The 22,816-nt window shown below is 36.8% G+C and overlaps 1 protein-coding gene across 3 annotated transcripts in view; it reads right to left on the reverse strand.

Annotated features, from left to right (window-relative positions):
* Positions 1-22,816, reverse strand: part of SYT14 (synaptotagmin 14) — a gene marked incomplete at its 5' end in the record, with an annotated part of 62,215 nt that overhangs the window by 18,446 nt on the left and 20,953 nt on the right. For all 3 annotated transcript variants that reach the window (XM_082481465.1, XM_082481464.1, XM_082481463.1), the window contains 2 exons: positions 5,544-5,993; positions 7,955-8,223. In XM_082481465.1, coding sequence (XP_082337591.1) covers positions 5,544-5,993; positions 7,955-8,223 — 719 coding nt within the window. The remainder of the gene's footprint in view (positions 1-5,543; positions 5,994-7,954; positions 8,224-22,816) is intronic.

Here is a 22,816-nt window from a genome sequence, read left to right on the forward strand (position 1 = left end):
TTGTAAAGTTGAACCCACATGTAGCTTTGAAACCTATTTAAGGAACATACTAGTATCATGTACTCACCATGACATGCACTTGTCCACATTTAAACAACAAGAGAGAGCTACAGGCCCCACTCATGTGAGCATGCCACTATATTTCAAAGGCACTGAACTTGCTGGTCAACTTTTAACCAGATTCTCTTGTGAATAGCTTTAAAGTATAACCGAAAAAAATACTAAACTTCACAGGATACAAACTGTTCATATACAATCAGAAGGCACTTGATTAGCTAATAAAAAACATTAATATAATATCAGGCACAGACAGAAGCAAATAAAATATGTTGCTACAGAAGAGATTAGCATAGATGTTTTCATAGATTAGGAAGTTTCAGTAACAGAAGGTATATTTAAGATATAAAATCCATATAACGAGAAGCAGTGGAAAAAATAGGGCGACTGTCGTGTCCAAGAAATAGCTGCGTAAAAAAGCTGTCAAATATAAACACTCTACAGCAACAAAACACTCTGCAACTGAACAAGGCAAATTTAATTCAGAATTTACAATGTACCTTATCATGGATTTTATAATTACAAAAATGCCTGAACAGCTGGATCTCTCCAAACTGAAATAACACTTAACCATCTCCTGTTAAATAACTCCTGCCTGGCATTTATGATTACCTGGACATAAAGATGGTTGTTGGTTTGTTCTAGCAAAAGGACAGTTGAGAAGGAATATGACCAATGCACAAAAAAAGACCGAGGTAAACACCTGAGAAGGGTAAGAACTAATTAAGCTTAAGAACCATTCTGGCAAAAGAACAAATGGTTATAAATTGGTCATGAAGAAATTCAGGTTGGAAATAAAATGACCTAACGTTTTCAAATGAAAATTCATAAAATTTGTGATCAGGATGCCTGGATCTCTGCAATAACAAGGACTTGAACTCAAGTGACCCAGGATGCCACCACCTTCCAGTCATACATCCTAAAAACGCAATAAATTTTTACACTCTTGCAACATAACTATATGTTAAATCCTGTAATAGATCTACTCACTGAAAAAAATATGATGCAGGCTATAAGTCATAATAGAAAAATAGCAATAAACTCAGACGTGAATGAATTTCCAAAGGTTTAAAAACTGATTTGTGGAGGTCCAGAAAAACATGGATCCTCATTCAAGCTATCAAGACTATGAAGTTCTTTTCCAGTGACAGGCAGGGCGGCTAAAATAAATCTGTCTAAACCCCAGAAGAGCAACAAACTTTGGAAGATACTTTCACTTCCTGCCAGTATTCCTTATGCTTGTTCCTTCCCCACAAAATAAGGAGGAGAGTAAAATGCAGATATGGCATTCCTTACCATCACAGAAATTAAATAACAATCTTTTTATCTTTGATGCCTTCCGGAATTTGTTTTTACTCTCCCTGACACAAAAGCTCAAGAAAATAATGCAGAAGAATAACCAACGCACATATGGGATATACCAATCAATCAAAAGCATCTTCCATTGACTTTGGTAAAATTTACACCAGAGCCTATTGAAAACACACACAAATTTAGCAAGTACATTTAAAATATTCAATGTTTTGTTTCATGGGGTGTTTTTTTCCTAGCTGTGAAACTAGCAAAGTCTGCATTAGGAAAGTTCACACTAGGTAAGTGAACTGCTTCATCCTTGCAACAGATTGATTGGTACTTCTATAAGAAATTATGAAAAAGCTGTGCTATTGTCAGTTGATTATCAGATCCAAGTTTTAGTCTCAGCTTTTACTAATTCTAGTTAATATATTTTTAGTCATTAAATACAATGGCATTTAATTTGAGTATTTATTTTTGTAATACTCATGTTCAACAGAAATGCCATTTCATAGAATCATAGAATTGCTGAGGTTGGAAGGGACCTTTAAGGTCATCAAGTCCAACCATTAACCTACCCTGACAAAACCACTTCTAAACCAGGTCCCCAAGTACCACATCTACCCTTTTTTTAAACACCTCCAGGGACGTGAATCCACCACCTCCCTGGGCAGCTTATTCCAATGTTTAATAACCCTTTCAGTGAAAAAGTGTTTCCTAATATTCAATCTAAACCTCCCCTGATGTAACTTGAGGCCATTTCCTCTCATCCTATCACTTGTCACCAGGGAGAAGAGGTCAGCCCCCACCTCTCTACAACCTCCTCTCAGGTTGTTGTAGAGGGTGATAAGGTCTCCCCTCAGCCTCCTCTTCTCCAGGCTAAACAACCCCAGTTCCCTCAGTGGTTCCTCATAAGATTTGTCCTCCAGATCCCTCACCAGCTTTGTAGCCCTTCTCTGGACATGCTCCAACACCTCAGTGTCCTTCTTGTAGTGAGGGGTCCAAAACTGAATGCAGTACTCGAGGTGGGGCCTCAGCAGTGCCGAATACAAGGGGATGATCACTTCCCTAGTGCTGCTGGCCACACTATTCCTGATGCAGGCCAGGATGCTGCTGGTTTTCTTGGCCACCTGGGCACACTGACGGCTCATATTCAGCTGGCTGTCCACCAACACCCCCAGGTCTTTTTCTGCCGGGCAGCTTTCGAGCCACTCCGCCCCAATCCTGTAGCGCTGCATGGGGTTGTTGTGACACAAGTGCAGGACCTGGCACTTGGCTTTGTTGAACCTCATACCATTGGTCTCAGCCCATCGGTCCAGTCTGTCCAGATCCCTCTGCAGAGCCATCCTACCCTCAAGCAGATCAACATGCCCACCTAGTTTAGTGTCATCTGCAAACTTACTGAGGGTGCATTCGATCCCCTCATCCAGGTCATTGATAAAGATATTAAAGACAACTGGCCCCAGCACCGAGTCCTGGGGGACACCACTTGTAACTGGACACCAACTGGATTTAACTCCATTCACCACCACTCTCTGGGCATGGCCATCCAGCCAGTTTTTTACCCAGCAAAGAGTACACCTGTTCAGGCCGTGAACAGCCAGTTTCTCCAGGAGAATGCTGTGGGAAACGGTGTCAAAAGCTTTGCAAAAATCCAGGTAGATAACATCCACAGCTTTTCCCTCATCCTCTAAGTGGGTCACCTTATCATAGAAGGAGATCAGGTTTGTCAGGCATGACCTGCCTTTCACAAACTCATGCTGACTGGGCCTGATCACCCTGTTCTCCTGCATGTGCCATGTAATGGCACCGAGGATGATCTGTTCCATGACCTTCCCAGGTACTGAGGTCAGACTGACTGGCCTGTAGTTCCCTGGATCCTCCTTCCACAGAATCACAGAATTATCAGAGTTGGAAGGGACCTCTAGAGATCATCTAGTCCAACTCCCCTGCTAAAGCAGGATTGCCTAGAGCACATTACTCAGGACTGCATCCAGGGGGGTCTTGAAAATCTCCAGAGAAGGGGACTCCACAACCTCCCTGGGCAGCCTGTGCCAGTGCTCTGGCACCCTCACCGTAAAGAAGTTTTTCCGTGTACTTGAACAGAACTTCCTGTGTACTAACTTGTGCCCATTGCCCCTCGTCCTGTCACTGGGAACCATTGAGAAGATCCTGGCTCCATCCTCCTTCAACCCACCCTTTAGATACTTGTACGCCCTTCTTGTGGATGGGTGTCACATTTGCCAACCTCCAGTCAGCTGGGACCTCCCCAGTTATCCAGGACTGCTCATAAACGATGCAAAGTGGCCTGGTGAGCACTTCTGCTAGCCCTTCAGTACCCATGGGTGGATCCCATCTGGCCCCATAGATTTGTGCACTTCCAGGTGCTCAAGCAGGTCCCTCACCACTTCCCTTTGGATTACAGGGACTTCATTCTGCTCCCCATCCCTGTCTTCTAGCTCAGGGGTCTGGGTACTCGGGGAACAACTGGTCCTACTGCACAAGACTGAGGCAAAGGCAGCATTAAGTACCTCAGCCTTTTCCTCATCCTTGGTCACTATGTTACTGGCCCCATCTACTAGAGGACAGAGATTATCCTTAGTTCTCTTTTTATTGCTAATAGATTTATAGAAACTTTTTTGTTGTCCTTGACAACAGAAGCCAGGTTTAGTTCTAACTGAGCTTTGGCCCTCCTGATTTTTTCCCTACATAGCCTCACTACCTCTTTGAAGTCCTCTTGAGTGGCCTGCCCTTCCTTCCAGAGGCCATAAATCCTCTTTTTTTCCCTAAGTCGCAAGACTACTCCCTGTTTAGCCAGGCCGGTCTTTTTCCCAGACGGCTTGTCTTTCAGCACACGGGGACAGCCCGCTCCTGTGCCTTTAAGACTTCCTTCTTGAAAAACATCCAGGCTTCCTGGGCTCCTTTGACCTGGAGGACTGCCTCCCCGGGGGACTTTGTCAACCAGGCTCTTGAAAAGCCCAAAGTCCGCCCTCCGGAAGTCCAAGGTAGCAGTTCTGCTGACCCCACTCCTTGCTTCTCCCAGAACTGAAAACTCTATCATTTCATGATTGCTGTTCCCAATACAGCCTCCAACTGTCACATCCCCCACAAGACCAATTGATCCCAACTGTTTTTGAAAATGCAGAACAAATCAACTGCATTGTTTCACCTGAAAAAACCTTTTCCTTTCTTTCTCTTTTCATCTTCTTTTTCTTTTATTGACAGTTTTAAAAAAAAAGAAAAACGCAAACCACATACAATATCCAAATAAGGATGCCTTTGGTAAATAAATCACCTTATCTTTCCCCCAGAAATCTATTCTTTAGCACATACGCAGCTCTTAAGCAATGAACATTCAAGCACTCCTAGTCTAGGAAGACCTGACCACAACATCACAAACATTCTCTTTCTGGACAAAAGCATATTTAATTACTTACAAAAAAGAAAAAGGAGATACTGATCACTGCCCATACAGTGATCTCCTATGTTTTTTGATAGTGATACCTAAGTTTATCCTAATTACTGTTGCTTTCCTTTATTAAAAATATTTAAATTATTTATTATTTTGGGGGACAAAAAATGTTGTTCATCAGACAGGTAGGGTTTTTTTTAACAAACAAAAAACCTTTTCAGTTTGAACTACTTCACACTATTTTTCCTTTAAGACTCAACCAGAAATCAATTATTTACAAGGCTCTAAGCTGAAGTTATTAAAAATGGTTTTGTGCTCTCAAAATTCCTCTTTCCTATCTTCCTTTCTTGAAAGAAAAATACCTATTGCAACCAAGATTTAATTGCAACAGATGGAAGGCACTTGCTGGTATAGCTTTTTATTTCCTCCCCCCTTTTTTTTAATTGAAATGCTGTGAGTAACAGAGTAAAGATTATACTAGTAAATACATATACATATGTATCTGCATGTATACATATATACCTATATTCATGACTATATTCCTATTTATAGACTGGAAATTTCTAAGTAATTAAAAGGAATAATATGGGCAGCTTTGGCAGGTGGAAAGTGAATGCACTTACAGAAACTCTATGGGAATTATTGTTATGCTAATATGGTGCTATGACTGTTGAAAAAAAATTGAGTGGATGGGATGACTCTATAAATATACACGCTACCCTTACAAAATTCAGGACACTGTATATCACTGCATTCTTATTCTGCCTAATTTAATACTCACAGACAGATTGTAAGAAGGTTCCAGTATCACTGGCACTGACATCTTCCCTTGAAGATTCAATTTTGTTAAGTAAAAAATCTTTTCTCCCACAATCCTCTCTTTTTTCATGCGACGTACGCTGTACAGTCTAAAGCGAACTGCATAATTCCCAATCATCTCAGACTCAACGTGATTAAATTTGAATGTCTCTGTGAAGACAGGGCACGGTCCCCGCTGGATGCTGGTTTTTGCTCTCTGCTTCTTTATAGGGAGAAGAACTAGGTGTACTTGCCACGAGCTTCCACCTGTCCTGCTGTATGTGGGAATATCTGTGACAGCTGTCACTGTCACCAAAAGCTTCTGTTCCTGTGAGTCATAGTCAAAAGTCACATCCAGTGTGCCGTATTTAGCTACTGGCTCAGGATCAAAAGGTTTAGGAAGCTGTGAAGATGATCCTCGAGCTGACATATCCTGAAAAAGAAGAAGAAAAAGCAGCTTTTAATTTATTTATTTATTGTATTCCATTATTAAATCTAGCGTGGAAATATATGGCTTTCTCTAAGCAATGTGAAGTGACTATGATCTTTTTGTTCACTTCATAAACAAGGTAATTAAACACCGAAAGCCTGAGGAGATGGCTGACTAGCAGCCAAGAAGAAATCAAAAGACTTTACCTGGCCAATACTGCCAAAAGCCAGGAGCCAATCAGACAGAGCTCAGATTAAATCAGGCTGTATTTATGATCTCTTCTTCCGTGCCCCACATGTTAAAATCCATACACGTTTGTTATGAGATAGAACCACATTGTTTGAGTGCGAGTATACACAAATTTTTAAGTGAAGATATTACAGTGCTTTAAGAGCTGGCTAGTGCTTGAGAGCACAGTGAGGAGCCAGTAAAGAATACTGGAGTTACAACACCTACTTGCACATGCAGCTCTTGTTGCAGTCCACAAGGGCTCTATAAATGTGCCAAAATTATCGTGGCTTGATTAATGTAATTTTACTAGAACTGTGTAAGATGTGTCTGTTTTGAACACACTTTCTGAACTTTCTGTAAATCGCATAGTTCCTAAAATTTTATTTTAAACTTAATTTTAAAATCTTTTATTGTCGCTTCAAATTTTGAACAAAATATTGATCCTCTCTTATTTTTAAAACAGCTAGTTTGATAGCGATATTGAAACACAAAATATTTACAAGTACAGGTCAACCTACTGTTCGCATAGTAAGTTATTCCAAGTAGTTAAAACAAATTTATTTCCTGTGCATTTTCATATTATCAAAGATACACTTGTTCATGTAAATGAACAGGTGGAACAATAAAGCCTTTTGGATTAAAATATGTTATGCTCTTATTTTAAACTGATTGCTACATAGTTGTGGGAATTCATTCCTCTGAAAGCTTCATTCTTCAAGTTGCTGAGTGGTGATAAAAAAGGTTGGCAGTATTCTCACTTCTTATTGGGTATGCTTACATTAATGACTGGTGTGACACAAAGCGGGAAGAACTAGGATTAGATTTGCTGCAATCTGTTAGGGTTTAAGGACCGTATGTCTTTACCAGCAATGAAGCTCTCACAGACTGTGGTCCTAGCTGATCATCAGATACACGTAGACAGCTAGCTACTGGAGAACCTTGCATTCACACAGCAGATGGGCCTTCCAGATGTTGCACCAACACCCCAGGCATGCAACATCAACTTACCAAGAGGTCTACTAACAAAAGAACAGCTGATGGCACATCAGCAGCGGACCCTAATATCCACTTCAAAATTACAGGTAGAGACAAAATACAAATTTGTACGAAAAAGAGCCTTTTCTGCACGACATCACTATTGTAGACTTATAGATGTCAGTGCAGTAACTAGTTGTTAAAGACATTTGAAGGAAAAATATGTCAGAAAAGATTACTTCATAGTAAAATAAATAGATAGCGTTACAGTTTATAGCAGGAAAAAAAAAGGAAAATTAAATGGAACAAATCTCCTTACTACCATCAACAATTTAAAAAAAATTCTTTGTAATATTGTTTTATTCATAAAAGACAATTTACATTACAGGGTGTTCAGTTTGAAAAGTAACACGTTTTTATGTTTTGGGGGTTTTTTGAGTTGGTTGAAAAGTTATGTGGAAGAAAAAGAATTTTGACTATATTCCTTACAGTGTGATGAAGTTTTCTCACTTGTTAAAAAAAAAAAATATATCACTTTTACTGGGAGCTTGTTTGAAAATTAAGATGCCATAAAGATAACTATAAAGAACAATCTGAAATCCTACTGTAATATTTTCTGACAAACTAACTTTTTTTTTTAATGAACGAGCTGCAATATTAGTGTTCATATCCCTGTGCATTGATCTTTAGGGAAAAAAAAAGTGTCTCAAAAGGCTGCACTGCATGACACTTCAGAACACTCAACTGTTTTCATTTACCTCTGGACTAAGGACAGCTGTGCTATCACTTGGTACATCCTCTTCGTATCCTTTGTTGTGAAAGCTTTCTATTTCATGTCCCGTGCTTCCCTCACTTGGACACTTATATGAACATCTTGGACTGTTGCTACACTGTGAAAATTCACATTTACTGTCTCCGACTTCAGAAGGAGTACATGAAAGATGAGGAGAACCACTATCATCCTGGTATGGAGGCGGCTGCAGTTCATCTAGCGGAGGTGTTCTTCTCATCCTCTGAATGCAGTTTGCTGAGAATAAGTGAAAATTCTTTACTTACTTTCTGATTATTTAGTGTTGAAACAGTTCTGTGGAAAATGGTAAGTCCAAATATATGGAGACAGTATTTAAAATCTATAAATGTCTTTTTTTACTTTACATCTTAAATTAGATTACAAATACTACTGTAAAATATTTGTTTAAAAATGGAAACATGACCTCTCAGATGAGAGAGAGATGAGGGAAAAAGCAAAGTAATAAGTATATAGTCACAATGGACTGTGTAAACCATATATAAATATAGCACAAATATGAGATGACAAAAATTCTATGCTTGAATTTCAGGGATGCTTACCTTGCACAATCCTTGGGATATCTTAAGTCAGATTCTGTGCAGGTGGAATGTAAACCAATTAAGAAAACAAAATGCACTCCCTAAAGCCACAATATCAAACTTCTGGTTACCTCCCATGTTGTTGCTCACCCAGGGAGATATTAAATTAAACTCTGAAGACAAATGAGGCAGTAAAAAAGGCAGACACAAGCCTTTTCACACAAGTGAACTCTGATCACTGGTGAAATTATTAAGGGAAGATGTGTGTCAGATTCTTTATTACTTGTTAAGGACAGTTAATGGTTACGTACCCAGTGTCTAGAAGTTAGACACTAGGTCCAGTCGCTAAAGACAGTGGAAAAAGGACCATGAGCAATCTTGTGCTTGGGATGAATACTTGATGCTGACCCTCTTTTCCTCTCAATCACACTAGCTAGACAGGTAGAAATGTGGTTGTATACCTCCTCAGAAAATAAACCCAGGATGCATGGCTGTGGATACAGAAAGTTAATTCAAAATAATCACATTTCAATTTTTGATCTCATATTTTACTAGGCAGCATTACAGAGTTGACCGGAGCTGGGAAATGACAGCAAGGTGTGCAGTAGCTGAAATGAAAGGAATACCAAGGATAGGTAAAACCTATGTATCACATTTTGTTTACATCTTCTGTAGAGGTTTTAATGAAGATTTTGATGCTCCTCACGTGTAGAATTAACTTATATAAAAGCAACAATGTTTTCTGGTGTCAGACATATCACTTTCACTCACAGAAAATAATCTACCAAATAAGGACATTAACGAAAGTATTACCATTAGAATATAAGCTTTGATTTCAGATTCATCCAAGAAAGAAACTGATCTTTCCCACATAACAAAGGTGTTTAGTTTCATCATTAAATTTCTGTATACAAGATTGCCCTGCCTATGTCCTAAATACTCATCAAGTGCACCACCTTTTAACTGCTTCAGAGGTAATTACCAGTTGTTCAACATGTCACATAAACAGAGTACACCTAAGAGTTACCCTTTATGGAACAAGGCTGAAAACACAGTGATGCGGCTCTCTCGGGAAACAGTTTTTGCAAAAGGCTCCCTTTTGTTTTCCTTTCCTTTGGAGGTCTGGTCTGTATTCTGACTGTGGCGTGCAGGAACATTTCACAGCTTCTGGCATTTGATGCAAGCCCAAACCACTGTGGGTTTGGTGCATACTGTCCATACGAAGGAAACCCAGAAGGGAGCCCATATGAATTGCAGTTCCCCAAAGCTGAGCAACTGAAGAACAGGGACAGGCCAGCTCATTATGGAGCGTATCTGCTGCACAGACAGGCAGAAGGCTCAAAGATAACTGGGGAATGCAGGGCTCTTCTCTATTTCACTGGGCTCCTAATGGAACTCCTCTTAGCTTTAGCTAAGGCAAACGAGTAATTAAAACAACACAAAGCACTCCTACCAGATGATACCAATGCCAGGAATCCTCTCTTCTCTGACAAACCCATCAGAGCCAGACTACCATTCAGAGTGATTCCAAGTTACTCTTACAGCACTCACACAAAAGGTCTTCTGCTGATTGTTAGCCTAGTGCCACTAACTCTCAAAACTTCAGTCCCACAGGGCTGGAAAGGAAAACAGAGCAGGCAGGGAATTGTATACTTGAAACGTAGTCATCAGTCTAGCAGATGCACATAAAACCTTACACATGAAACAGAGTTAAGTACGATAATTAGAATCTTGAAATCACCATGTAGAAAATGTGAGAAGCTTTATTTGCAAAACATGCAGAGATCTGGGAAAGCACTTTTTTTTTTCTTTTAATATTAGATAACTTGTGCCCATGAAACTGTATAGACATAATTTTAGAATCTAAACTAATATTTTAATCATAATAAAATAATAGTAAACATCCTTTGACTCTCTATACCATGAAATCAGGACTTCCTTTTCATAATTTATATAATTAAACATTGTAGCAAATTTAGAGCAACAACATTTCTGCTCATTGTTGCTAAAAGAAAACAAACAGCCTTAAACGAGACAGTAACCACAATGTAGCTATGACTTAATTTCTCTCTTTTCACTTGTAGTCTAGTCTGCAAGGACTTTTTAACTCCCAGCTTTTCCACAATCTAAAGAGAGGAAAGCATGTCCGGGTAACTATCAACACCATTATTGTCTTACATGAGTAAATAAATGACTGTGTGACTCACTTTTTTCACTTTGATGAACTCCATTATATGTCCCTATGGGAAAACTGCACAGGCTGTGTGACAGAAAAGGCACTCTTAATGTAGGCGGGGAAGAAGTGAAGAAAATCCTTATTAACCAGCTGTGATTCAAAAAATCTCAGAAAAAGCTGAAACACTGGGGCTGGTTTTAACTATTTCTTTCTGAAAGTTTAGTTTACCAAACAGAAATAGCACATAAATTCTTAAAACACACATCCAGGTTTAAAAATTTAAAGGACACCTCTGACTAAACAGGCATAAACTGGTTTTGAGCAAAAGGTTTCTCTACATCAAAAGATATCAAAGTTTTACAATGAATTTTTAAAGTGAAAATGTCTCATTTTCAATTAATTCCCCCCTTCCCACAGTAAATGATGCAATAAAATGATCATTTCATTTTATGGCTCTCTGAAAATACCGCAAATTTGAATTACATTAAGACATTCTAATGATTGACGCTATCAAAGACAAATGCTATCCCACACAGAAATGAATACAGCAACACGAAATATCTGATACTGGGTATTTTCCTTAAAAATTACATAGAAGTAACAACTAACTTCAACAATCAATCCGTCAACAACATTTTGCATATGTATCCAAGTTTTCTTTTCAAAAAACACCACTGCTAATGCATACTGGCCTATCACTGACTATATTGGGAAAAACACTTGGAGCTGAAAGAAAAGCATGTTCTGAAGTGCTTGCATATTTACATATTGAACCACTTTCTATAAAATACCGTGTACCTTTCATTTAAGGTGTAAACTTACACACAGTTACATATGCGCATACTTGTACACTGTGGCAAAGCCAAAGAATACCTTCCAAAGACCACAAAGATGGCTAATAACATCTGTGAAAGAGTTACTCTTAAGCAAATGGTTACAATGAAAATTTAAAATTAATTGTTGCATCATTTCTATGGAAGCTTCCCAAGATGCTCTCAAACCAGACAGAAAATAAATTTTGCCAATTCCTCCAATGAAATATATCATATTAAGTTACCATACCATTTTGGACTAGACAGAGTGAAACACACACCAACATATATCCCAAACCTGGAAGAAAGTTATAATCACAGAGAAACCAAATTGGCTTTAGCCTGAGGCTCATACCAGCCAGAAAATGCCACAACAAAGGAAAGACAAAAGAAAGTTAACAGGATAAGGACCCCCCACATCTAGTTTTCCACCCAAAATACATGAAATAACTTTGCATTCTCATAACATGAGTGGAACAAAGTTGTCGAGTAACAAATACTTAGTAAACTCTAAATTGAGAATGCAGTGTATTGCTGTCAATGGGCAGGTTAGAATAATCAATTTTTTAAGGCCTAACTGCATTAATTAAAATTTTCATCCTTCTTTAGTGGGCTCAGAAAACACTCACACAGTGGCAATAGTAAAGTCCTTACTCAAGCAAAATAAGCGGAATACCTTACAAACGCAAGCAGATTAGCATTTTGCTGGTGCACTCAAGAAATTACAGTATGTAAACTGTCATTAGCACATTTCAGTCAGAAGTAAATAAATACCTTCTTCTTAGTACTGTTTGTTAAACAATGAAGGTTAATCTGTTTTCAGAAGTCCCTGTAGAGAGGACTGATTGAAAGCCAAGGGGCAATGATACATATTCTTGCCATCAACCTCAAGGGACTGTCAGTGAAACCTGACACAGCAACCATGGCCCAAATGAGTATTTCTGGAACATACAATTGGTAACTATGCGAAAATACACAAACTTTTTCAGACATTTTTCTGAGTGGAATCACAGTTTAAAGACACGCTAACTTACGATAAGAAATGCTTTTTCTTTCAGTTTTCAGTTACAATTTGAAGTTTCTACTCCCAATGCTCCTCATTTCTCATCTCTGTCCTTGTCCCTAGTGGACTAACCACGTTAGGCTGTACAACATTTCACCATGAAGCTGGTGATGAATCTGAATTAATTTTCCCAAAGACTGTCAGCAGCAGCACAAACCTAGCTTTCTTAGCCCGTATTTCCTGAGTAATTCCAAGAACATCCATCTCTTAACATAGGGGAAAAGAAACTATCCTTGTGGTTTTAATTCCGCCGTCTCATAAGCAGTAACTAACCACATTTTTGCAACTTGGAGTTTCTCATATATATTACTTCTTTAAATATTCATACTATTGTGGGAGGCAGCATTACCGTAAAACTTCTTTGGGAATCTGGTTTCCAGTTCCTTTAAAACAAATAATCACTATATAAATGAATAATTTCTGCAAGTCATACTTTGTAATTATCAGAGTATCTTTACTCAAACAGTACCTCTTCTTCCTCTAATATATCTCCACATGCACTATGTTTCATAATTATTTATTTTTTTAATCTAACGTAAATTTCAAGTTTTCAAGCCTTCAAGGGGTTCTATGTAAATGTTAAGACAATTTAAATAAAACATAAAATGAAATACATGTTTAAAAATTAAAGAAACCTTTCTTATTCTGAATGATTAAATACCCTTAGAGATTTCTGATATGCAGCACAGACAGTCCAAATGGAATTTTCATGTTTGAACTTTTCTACCATCCAAAAATATTACGTTGACTGAATTACCCCATATTACAAGGAGTATAAAATATAAACATTAAATATTGAATGAAACCTCTGGGCTCTCCTTCCTTTAAAATGAAAAGCTTAGATACATCTTTGTGAGGAAAAAAAGATATTATTTCACAATCAAACAAATTATCTTGGCACTATTATATTTCTTTTCCAAAAGAGTTATGGCACTAATCTTGCATAACAAAAAAGGGGAATACAGGAGTGGCATGGGGTCTTTATGGACAACAGAAAAAAAAAATCTTTTATCAGATTTCTTTTTGCATTTGCCACATTTAAGACTTTTATTGACAGTTGAACTATCTTCTACATTAAGCAATTCACCAGTAAAGAAGAAAAGTAATCATATCTGGGTTTTTTTCTTCAGTAAAAAATAGCTCTCCTTTTTTTTTTCCTAATATTTAGAAAATTCCAAACACTATGACTTTAATCCCAGACCTGTATAAATCAAAACAGCATTCCTGCCATTTACTTCTGATGTCACATCAAGTTCTTAGCACTGCATTTTCCTCACTTCCTAAGGCTAATTCTACTGGTCATTCATGTACTAAAAAGGTTCTCTTTTATTTTTTAATAAAACTAATCCAAAATTACTGAATTATCCTTACGTCCAGTCCTTCAAGCTTCAATTTTCTTCTGCAGGAAATGTCTAAGACCAACTGAAGCTACTGATACTTGCATAGTCATTTTTTTAAAAAAAAATTTGTCTGTTTACATCATGAGCTTGCAGAACTACAACTTGGTTTTGTTTGTTGACAAAAGAAATTTGCTCATTTTGCATTTACTAGAGCACTTCTGATTTCTAAGAATTTATCATTCTGTTTTATAGAGCAATACAGAAAAGCACTGCATTGGTGAAAAATTCCAAGCTTTCTCTTTCCAAAATTAGCCCAAATTAGAACATTTAAACTACAAATAGATTATTAAAGCATTATAGTGAACTAAATGTCAAAGACACTCTTTTGTTTTCTTCCCAAATATTTTGGTTGCCTTTCAATGAAAATTATACATTAGCATCTCTTGAATTCATTTTCTTTCAATTTAAGTATCACGCTCTGATTCCTTATACAGTATTTCTGCTGATTTGAATAAGAAGGAGTTCTGCTACCAGGCTCTGTATTTATATTTTCCAGCTGACCAAAATAAATCTAAATACTGCTTAAACCTATTGGTTCAATATTCTAATTTCTTATTGCTGTAAATATTAATAAATCAAGCTTTCCAGAACTAATTTTTTTTTTTAACTTTAGTTTTAAAAAGAGACTTCAAAAACTATTCTAAGACTACATCCAGCTCTAAAGCTTTTTGGAAGCAGTGATCTTTAAGAAGTAAAATTGTAAAATTGTTTGCCTTCATTTCCATACTTATATTTCCTTAGGTAAAGCATTTGTACTCTGTATGTTCATTCAACCTCTTAGGTAGAAAACTTAGTTTCAGTTCCCTTTAGGGGCTGCTTTCACTTTTACTGTTTTTATAAGCAGCCATCTCTTTCCTTTACACTACTTTTCAAATCACTATGTTGGTTAACTTCATAAATGAACAGCTATTCCTTTGCACCTCTGTTCACTGTTAATTTTTTTCCAGGTTATCAAAATTGTTAGAAAAATACCACTTCCAAAAAGATAATGAGCTAAATAAATTCATAGAATCTTCTCCCCGTTCCCCCCCCCCCCCCCTTTTTTAAAATACACTTGAAGTCCTGCTTGATGAAGGTGATTGACAACCACCTTTGAAATCTTAAGAGTGTCTTGGTGACAAGGAAATGCCTTTTATCTTCTCTGTGAAAATTCACCCAAATTCAGCTATTTCACCAGCATTTACAGATGTTTTAAAAAAATTCAGAGCTTAACAGTGAAAAGCTTTGAAAACAACACCCACTGTAAACCATTTCAGGTCCTGAGAAACGCCATTTCTGACCAGTGTGTGCATACTAGCATCCCCTGATACCTCTGGACCATAGCAGCTGGATGTGGGCTTAGAAGATATTTTCCTGTCATTGCTATGCTTCGTTTGAGTACAATTTTAACTTTAAATTACAGTGCAAATTCCAGTCCAGTTTAATACTACTACAGCTGCAGTATTAAGCACAGGAGTCGAGCAGCAGGATAAAGTGCTGACAAGGTGAAAAAGATCCCGCCAAGGTCTAAAATCCCAGTAGTTTAACACTAAGTTAATACTCCTGTAATGTTCCCGCTCTTGCTTTATTTGGTCTCAAATGAGGAAAGAAAGCAAGATTAATGTGCTAAGTGTATCATTTTCTTGAATATTTTAATACTTTTGCAGCTCATTTTTTATTTGACAAAAGAGAATACAAAGTTTTCTAAGCGATACAGAACCCCCGCTAAGATCTCAATAATTATTCATTTAATGATATGAACAAAATCTGTTCAGCAGTATATACTGCACTTAAATGTGTTCCTTAATTATCAGAATTCTATCATTCTTTTTTCCATACTTTTATTTTAAATAGGATACAACTACTTCCTTTAGTGGGAACTCTTTCTGCAACTTGGAATGCAATAACTTCATGGTTTCTTAAAAACAGCTTCACCTCGGTAACTGCATTTTGTAATTTTTTCAAAAAAATTGTGTAAAGTTCCCTATATTTTAGCTCTCTGTTTATTACTACCCTAACTACTGAAGATGAACGAGGAAAGATATTTTCCATCACGAACTGCTTCCAGAATAGGAACACAAAGCTTGCTTTGATTCCTTTGCCTTATTTTCATAGTAATTTTGAGTGCAAAGGATACTCTGTGGGAGTGAGTCACTAACACAGAGCAGTACTACAATGACTGTGCATGAACCATTTCAGTAGGGCATGAGTTAAATTTTCTGCCCATCTACTTTAGACATCTATATGATCCCAATTTCGGTAGCTTGTAACTGCTAATATATATAAGTGAAATACACGTTATGGTGAATAATAGTACTACTATAATAGAAGTTAAGTGTTTGGCATTTTACAGATGGAGAACTAAAGTACAGATTTAAATAAGAGGTAATAAAGGTTGCTGTGAATCTAGCTCAGAAGTGCTCATAATCACAGAAAGCTTCCAATGAAGTGTGGAACTGAAACCAAGTCTTATAAGACTAGTACCCTAGCCGTTTCTTCTGGGGTTTATTTTTAGGGTTTTTTTGTTTTGTTTTGTTTTTTTTTTGTTGTTGTTTTTACTTCAAGCCTTGTAAATTATTATTAATCTAAAATTCACCTGAAACGTGTACCACCACCAACATGGAAACCTCCAAGACACTAGCTTCTTAAGAGATATACCCCCAAAGAATTTTCCATTATCATCAGCTCTGTACTGGAAGAGAAGGAAGAGAAAACAAAAAATACAATGTTAGGGTGCAGAAAAAAGTAAAGGGAAGAAGAAAAAAAAAAAGGCAAAAGGGGAAAGCGGGTGCAATGAGTCAGAAAAAAAGTGATAGGTTGTTGGTAAACGAACAAAGGAAAGGAATAAAGGGAGAGTAGTTTAGTAGATCTGTATAGAAAATGAGGAAAAAGAGCAGAGAGGAATAAAGAACAGACAAGATGCAAACAGGAATGAAAATTAGAAACAGCTAAAATAACAAAGCAAAAATGACAGAGGAAGAAAGGTGAAGGAATGGGGAAAATAAAACAACACATGACATGCAAAGAAGTAGTCCAGATCTAAGAAAAAAGCAATGTCAACAGAGCAAAGAGATAAAAGAGAAATCAGCAATGTCTGACTGGTGGGAATATCCATATTTGTAGGTGAAAATCTGCACAACCTAGAGAACACAGCTAGTTATGGAGAGGCAAGATGTTTCCCAGAATAAGCATTTATTTTTATATTTATATTTTAGATTTATTATTATTTTTCCTTTTGAGTGGGGAGACGGTGGCAATCATTTATTCAGATCCTGAGATTCCAAAGGACCTTGATTTCTCTTATCTATTCAGATACTTTTCCCCTTCTTTCCTTGACACACTGTCTCAGTGACTTGCTTTAGTAAAATGGACTGTATTTCCTGCAGTATATTAGAGTATTCCTGTAAAAAGGATTCTAGAAAATTGAGATTATTTTGCTTTTGAAACAGCTCTTATAACTTTACCAAATAAAAAGCAGCTAGAAATCAGAAAAATCAAGGACGATCTCAATTTACAGGAGTACCTAATAGGTCAACAGTAGAAGAAAATTGTCTATATAGGCTCAAGAACTCCTCTAAAACTTTTTAGATATTAGTGCCTGTAGAAAGTATGCTTAGGAATAAAGGCATTAGTACCGATTTTGGGGCCAACTATCCACAAAAAGAAAGGCCAAATAGGCACTGTGAAATCACAGGAAATGGATATGCTTCGAAACCAAGGCATCTTTCCTTCACGCACCCAGTAAGAGGGCTATGAACTCACAGAAAAGGCATGGATTAAGCAGCAGGGAGCATGTCAGTCTGTTCTGCTCACTCCAGCAAGGCCTCAAACAAGTTTCTCCAGGCATAAAGAAACACAATTACTCAAAAATAAATTTCTTGCACTTCTTTGCAGCACTTCTGAGACCTCCCACTGTCACAGACGAGCTGCTTTGCTAGGCTTGTATGTAATATAAGTTGTTGCTCTTTCCATAGTTGTCATACAATTCACTAAGCAGGTAATTTTCTGCATTTTGACAGGACTAGAAAAATATGAGTCTGGCTGGTGAAGATATTTTCATTCAGCCATAGCACCAGTCATAAGAGCTATGCAAGAACCTATGAGGATGAGAGAACAGTGGCCAAGCTGCATACTGCATACAGAGGGCTCACAAGATCTACAGAGTGATGCTTCAGCCCTCAACAAACAGTAGGAGAGGAACTGGTCTTCTGTGTCATTCAGCTTAAGAAACAATAGCGCTGAACAGTCAAGGATCAGAGTGCAGCATATCATTCTCAACTCATTTAATTTCCCAAAACACTAACTGGAAAATCATGTTGTCATCAACACAGTGTTATACCTACAACATTAAACTTACTAGCTTTTGTGACAGAGTGAAAACACACATATCCATGAAAATTTGTTTCTCATGGACCTTTCTAATACTAGCAAAAACTTATATACCTAATTTGAAATTACTGTTTGATGTCGCTTGCTAAATAAGAGACTTAAAGGTGGTGCACAGCAGTTAATTAGTAATCAGTCTGACAGCTACAGCTGCAAAATGTTTGTATGATAATTTCAAAATTGAAAATTATTTATTTCACTCTACATGAAATTAGTGTACACTCATTAGAAAGTCAGTGATTATCTTGAAAAGTACTACTGGAACATTTCAGTAGCTTTGCTACAACATTAGAAAGCATACAACATTTCTCCAGACCTACTACCATCCCAACCTTTCCCATAATTTGGTGTCAGCTAAGTTTTTCGATCTTGACATTACAATTGAAAATATACTCAGCAGAACAATGTTTAACATGGTTCATAACCAGAATGTTAATTTTTTCCAAATCTCAGCATTAAGAGTGTAAACTACTTTATTAATAACCTATTTTATTAAGCTATATATAAAACTGGTATGCAACTGATACATGTGCACATCGCAACAAAGAAAGTTCTGATTAAATATAAGGAAATAATGTAGAAATAAGAGCGGCTATAGACTGGAAGAGGTTACTCAGAGGGGCTATGTAATCAACAACCCTGAAGGTTTGAAAAGCTCTCCTGGCTAGGGCTCTGAGCAACCTGGTCTAACTTTGAAGTTACCTCTCCTTCAATCAGGAGATTAGGCTAGATGACCTCCACAGGTCCTTTTCAACCTATTATTCACCAAGTCTACAATGCATCTTGAAAAACTCAATTCTGTACTATAATAATCAAGGATGGGGATTGTCTCAAATACAGGTATCTCAAATATGTATAAAGCTCCTTCTACAATACAGTAGTTTAACAATTCACAGGCAAGTATAGCTCGTCTGCATATGCTAGGTACATTGCTGCATCCTTCATTAAATACATATACCTACCAGTGTAGTACTTTGATTGCTAAAAACAAACAAAAAACCCACCACCACCAAAAAAAACCCCAACCCACAACCTAACCACCCAAACCCAACCCCAAAGAAACAAACAGTACAAGAAGTGAAAGAGATTCAGAATACTTTGTTAACTGGTAACATTCTGCTGCAGTATACCTTGCGACTGACTAGTTTTAGAAAACGAACTATCACTGAAATTTTCACTTTGATAAAATGAACTTGTCAAGATGCAGACTTTTAAGTTAAAAACATCCCAACAATAATTTACACACACACACAAACACATATATATATATACACACATACACACAGCCCGTGGCAAAATATCAGGAACAGGAACAATTTAAGGCTTATTAAATATTAAACATAATTAAGATTACACTGGGGAAGTAACATCCATTACAAAATGCTGATGTAAGACAGCAAATATTGACCTTTATAATTTATCAAGTGAAAAAGCCTTAATTTGCCTGTTATTCAAACTTTAACAATAAGTATGATAGCTTAGATGGCAGAAAGAAAAAAAAAAAAACAAAACAATAAACCAGCATTTGCTATCACTTTGCATTAACATTTTGACCAGTCAACAATTCAGCAGTGATGAAATGTGCAGTTTGATTCAAAGTAAGACAAGGCTATTTAAATAACTCAAAATAAGAAATGGGTATTGAAACATTAGAATTTAGATAAGCGATCACAGCTGCACTAGAATTAGTTTCTATAGCAACAGAGGAAATAATGTGGAGAATTGCACTGCAATACAAGATGGATTCCTTACAAACACTGCTGTTCAAATAGAAAACTTCAAAATTATTCACTCTATTTAAATATTTCTATTAAAATGGTTATTCAAATATCCTATACCTTGTATGTCATACATTGTTCTATTTTCGTTCTCCAGGATTCAATTCTAGTGCATCCATAGAAGTTTCATATTACATTTTCGCACTTTCCTCCATTGCTTACCTCCCTATTTTAAAATTAATTAAAGTGACTTATTCTGAAAAATACTGTATCTTCAACCTCAAACTAATCTGTGTTTTTAATCTTTTTTTATTATCCCTATATAGAAGCACTCATTACATTTATTTTTCCAGCAGTGCACCTGTAAAACATAAGAGAATGCTTTGCCCATGCTATTCATAAGAAGCTGCATCACAGCTATGAGAATTAACATCACTATGGAACTTCTGAAACTTGTAGTCATACGAGACTCGCGCTAGCTTTTATCAGTGTGCGCTCTCATGTCCTAAGCATGATTAAGAAACCATAGCAAATCTATTAGTATTCATGGACCGAATACCCATAAGATGGTAAGATAAAAGCCTTTCAGTTGAGCACATATTTAGATTTCAAATGTTACCCATTTCCAACACTAAGAATTATTGTTTCATTGCATCATCTCCGATTCTAGCTATTTTTGGCAACTAATTAAAAGCATATGCCTGAACCTTTTATGTATTTTGCCCTTATAATGAGACCTATTACTCTGGCTTATTCTACCCCTTTGAGTTCCAAAGTATCTTTCGAGTTACCATGGATACAAGAGATATGCTTTCTCCCACAACTGCTTTGTGTGCCTTATCAAACACTAGAAAACTGACACAGTAGGAATCTGAGCCATCTATACAGGATGAATATCTAACCTCTTGGAAGCGTTCCTCTCCCCCAGCTGCCCTACCCCCCCCCCCCCCAAAAAAAAAAAAATTGTGGTAGGCCATACATTAACACTTGTAATGCAATAAACACGCAGGTTCTTTTCTATCTAAAATCTAGTCCTTTTTCTCAAGGAAAACAAAATGAAAAAAGGTGCAGGCAGAAAACAGTTTCATCTGATCAATCCCAAAACAGCATTAAAATGAAAACGGGAGTACACAGCATCATTCTGAGTTTGCTGTTTATTTTGAGCTGACAGATTTTAAGTGTTTCTAGATCGATATATCCATTCAAGATATAAAATGCAGCAAATTTCAGCAAGCATTTCAGAAAAGAGTTGCAGAAACATTGCATGCAACTCCAAGATTATGCATAAACTAGAGTAAATAAAACTCCCTTAAACAGAATTTGTTAGGCCTCTTTATACCAATTTCTTATGGGCATTTTCAAATGCAAATTGCATTCCAACAAGCTGGGAATAATTTGTACTAATCAGTGAAGAAGAGGGCAGTTAGTAAACTGATTTTCCCATTATGTTTCTGTATTCTGACCTCTTCCATAAAAACAAAAGACTCTCTCCCACTTAGACAGCAAAATTTACACAGGATTCAAAAACCAAGTGCTGATACTAAAATAATCTGAATTAATATATGAGAAGTAAAGGGGAATAACCAGAAGGAAAAATAAATTATTGTAATATGAACTTGATATAGATTCATTCAGAACCACCTCCCAACTTTCACTCCATTAAATGTCTGGAAATACATCAACTACATAAATGAGTGCCACAAAGGCAATCAAGAGCTAGAGAAGAATGCTCTTCTTGCTCCCTTTCCTCAGTTATCTAAACTTCTCTAAGTATTACAGCAAAACACTCGACAAAAAAAAAACCTTATCTTTTTCATATGCGCAAGCTCAGCACTGCTTTAAAATAAAATTTTGGAGCATAATACGCAAGCCAGAGATGTGAAGCATAAAAGCCAGACTCTTACCCTTGTTGGTACTACCATTATGAAATATTTGGTAAATTTTCCACAAGCACATATGAACGAAAGACATATTAAATGTTTTCATTTTTCTAATAGTGTCACTGTAGGTTAGACTTAGATTTGCAAGGATTTTGTAAGATGCATTTCTTTTCACTTTTAAATTTAACTTTGAACTGTCTCAGGTTATGATACTCTCTTTTGGGGCCAAAAATATCCACATAATGCTTTTACTGTGAACTGTGAATTATTCAACTTATTATTAAATTATTAAACCTCACTTTTTTTTCTTTCCCTGAAAATTTAGAAGTAATTGAAAGCCAGAGAACAATGAAAAGGAACTCAAAATTGACTGCTATATTGTGGTATTTATGGTAAGTCAACTAGTAATATTTTGATAATACATACATGTAGTTTAATGTTGGAACCACTCACAAAAATATTAGCATCTGGAACAGTGGAGTTATTTACGCAATGGCTGTGTACTTTTACACATGCTATGTATGTAGCTCCTCTGTGTAATACTCTCCTGGATTATCTGCAGTGTGCAGAAAAGCACGAGATCCCTCATTCATCTCTGAATAGAATTGCAAAAAGTGCAAACTAGTATTTTTTAAGAAATAATTACCATTCTTACCATCCTTCATAAAAAGGGTTCTTAAGTTCTTCCTTCACAGAATCTCAAAGTTGTCTGGAAATGACCACTGTTGCTGCCTATACCTCTACCTTTAACACTAATGATAACTAATATTTTTAATTCCAAAGATTTTCTTCTTTTAAAGCCCCTTCTTGTTAACAGGAAGGAAAAGGCACTACAAAAAGTAGATGATTCAAAGCAGCAGTTCTTATTGTCAGGGAA

Source organism: Vanellus vanellus, assembly GCF_965231255.1.
Source record: "Vanellus vanellus genome assembly, chromosome: 3".
NCBI lineage: Eukaryota > Metazoa > Chordata > Aves > Charadriiformes > Charadriidae > Vanellus > Vanellus vanellus.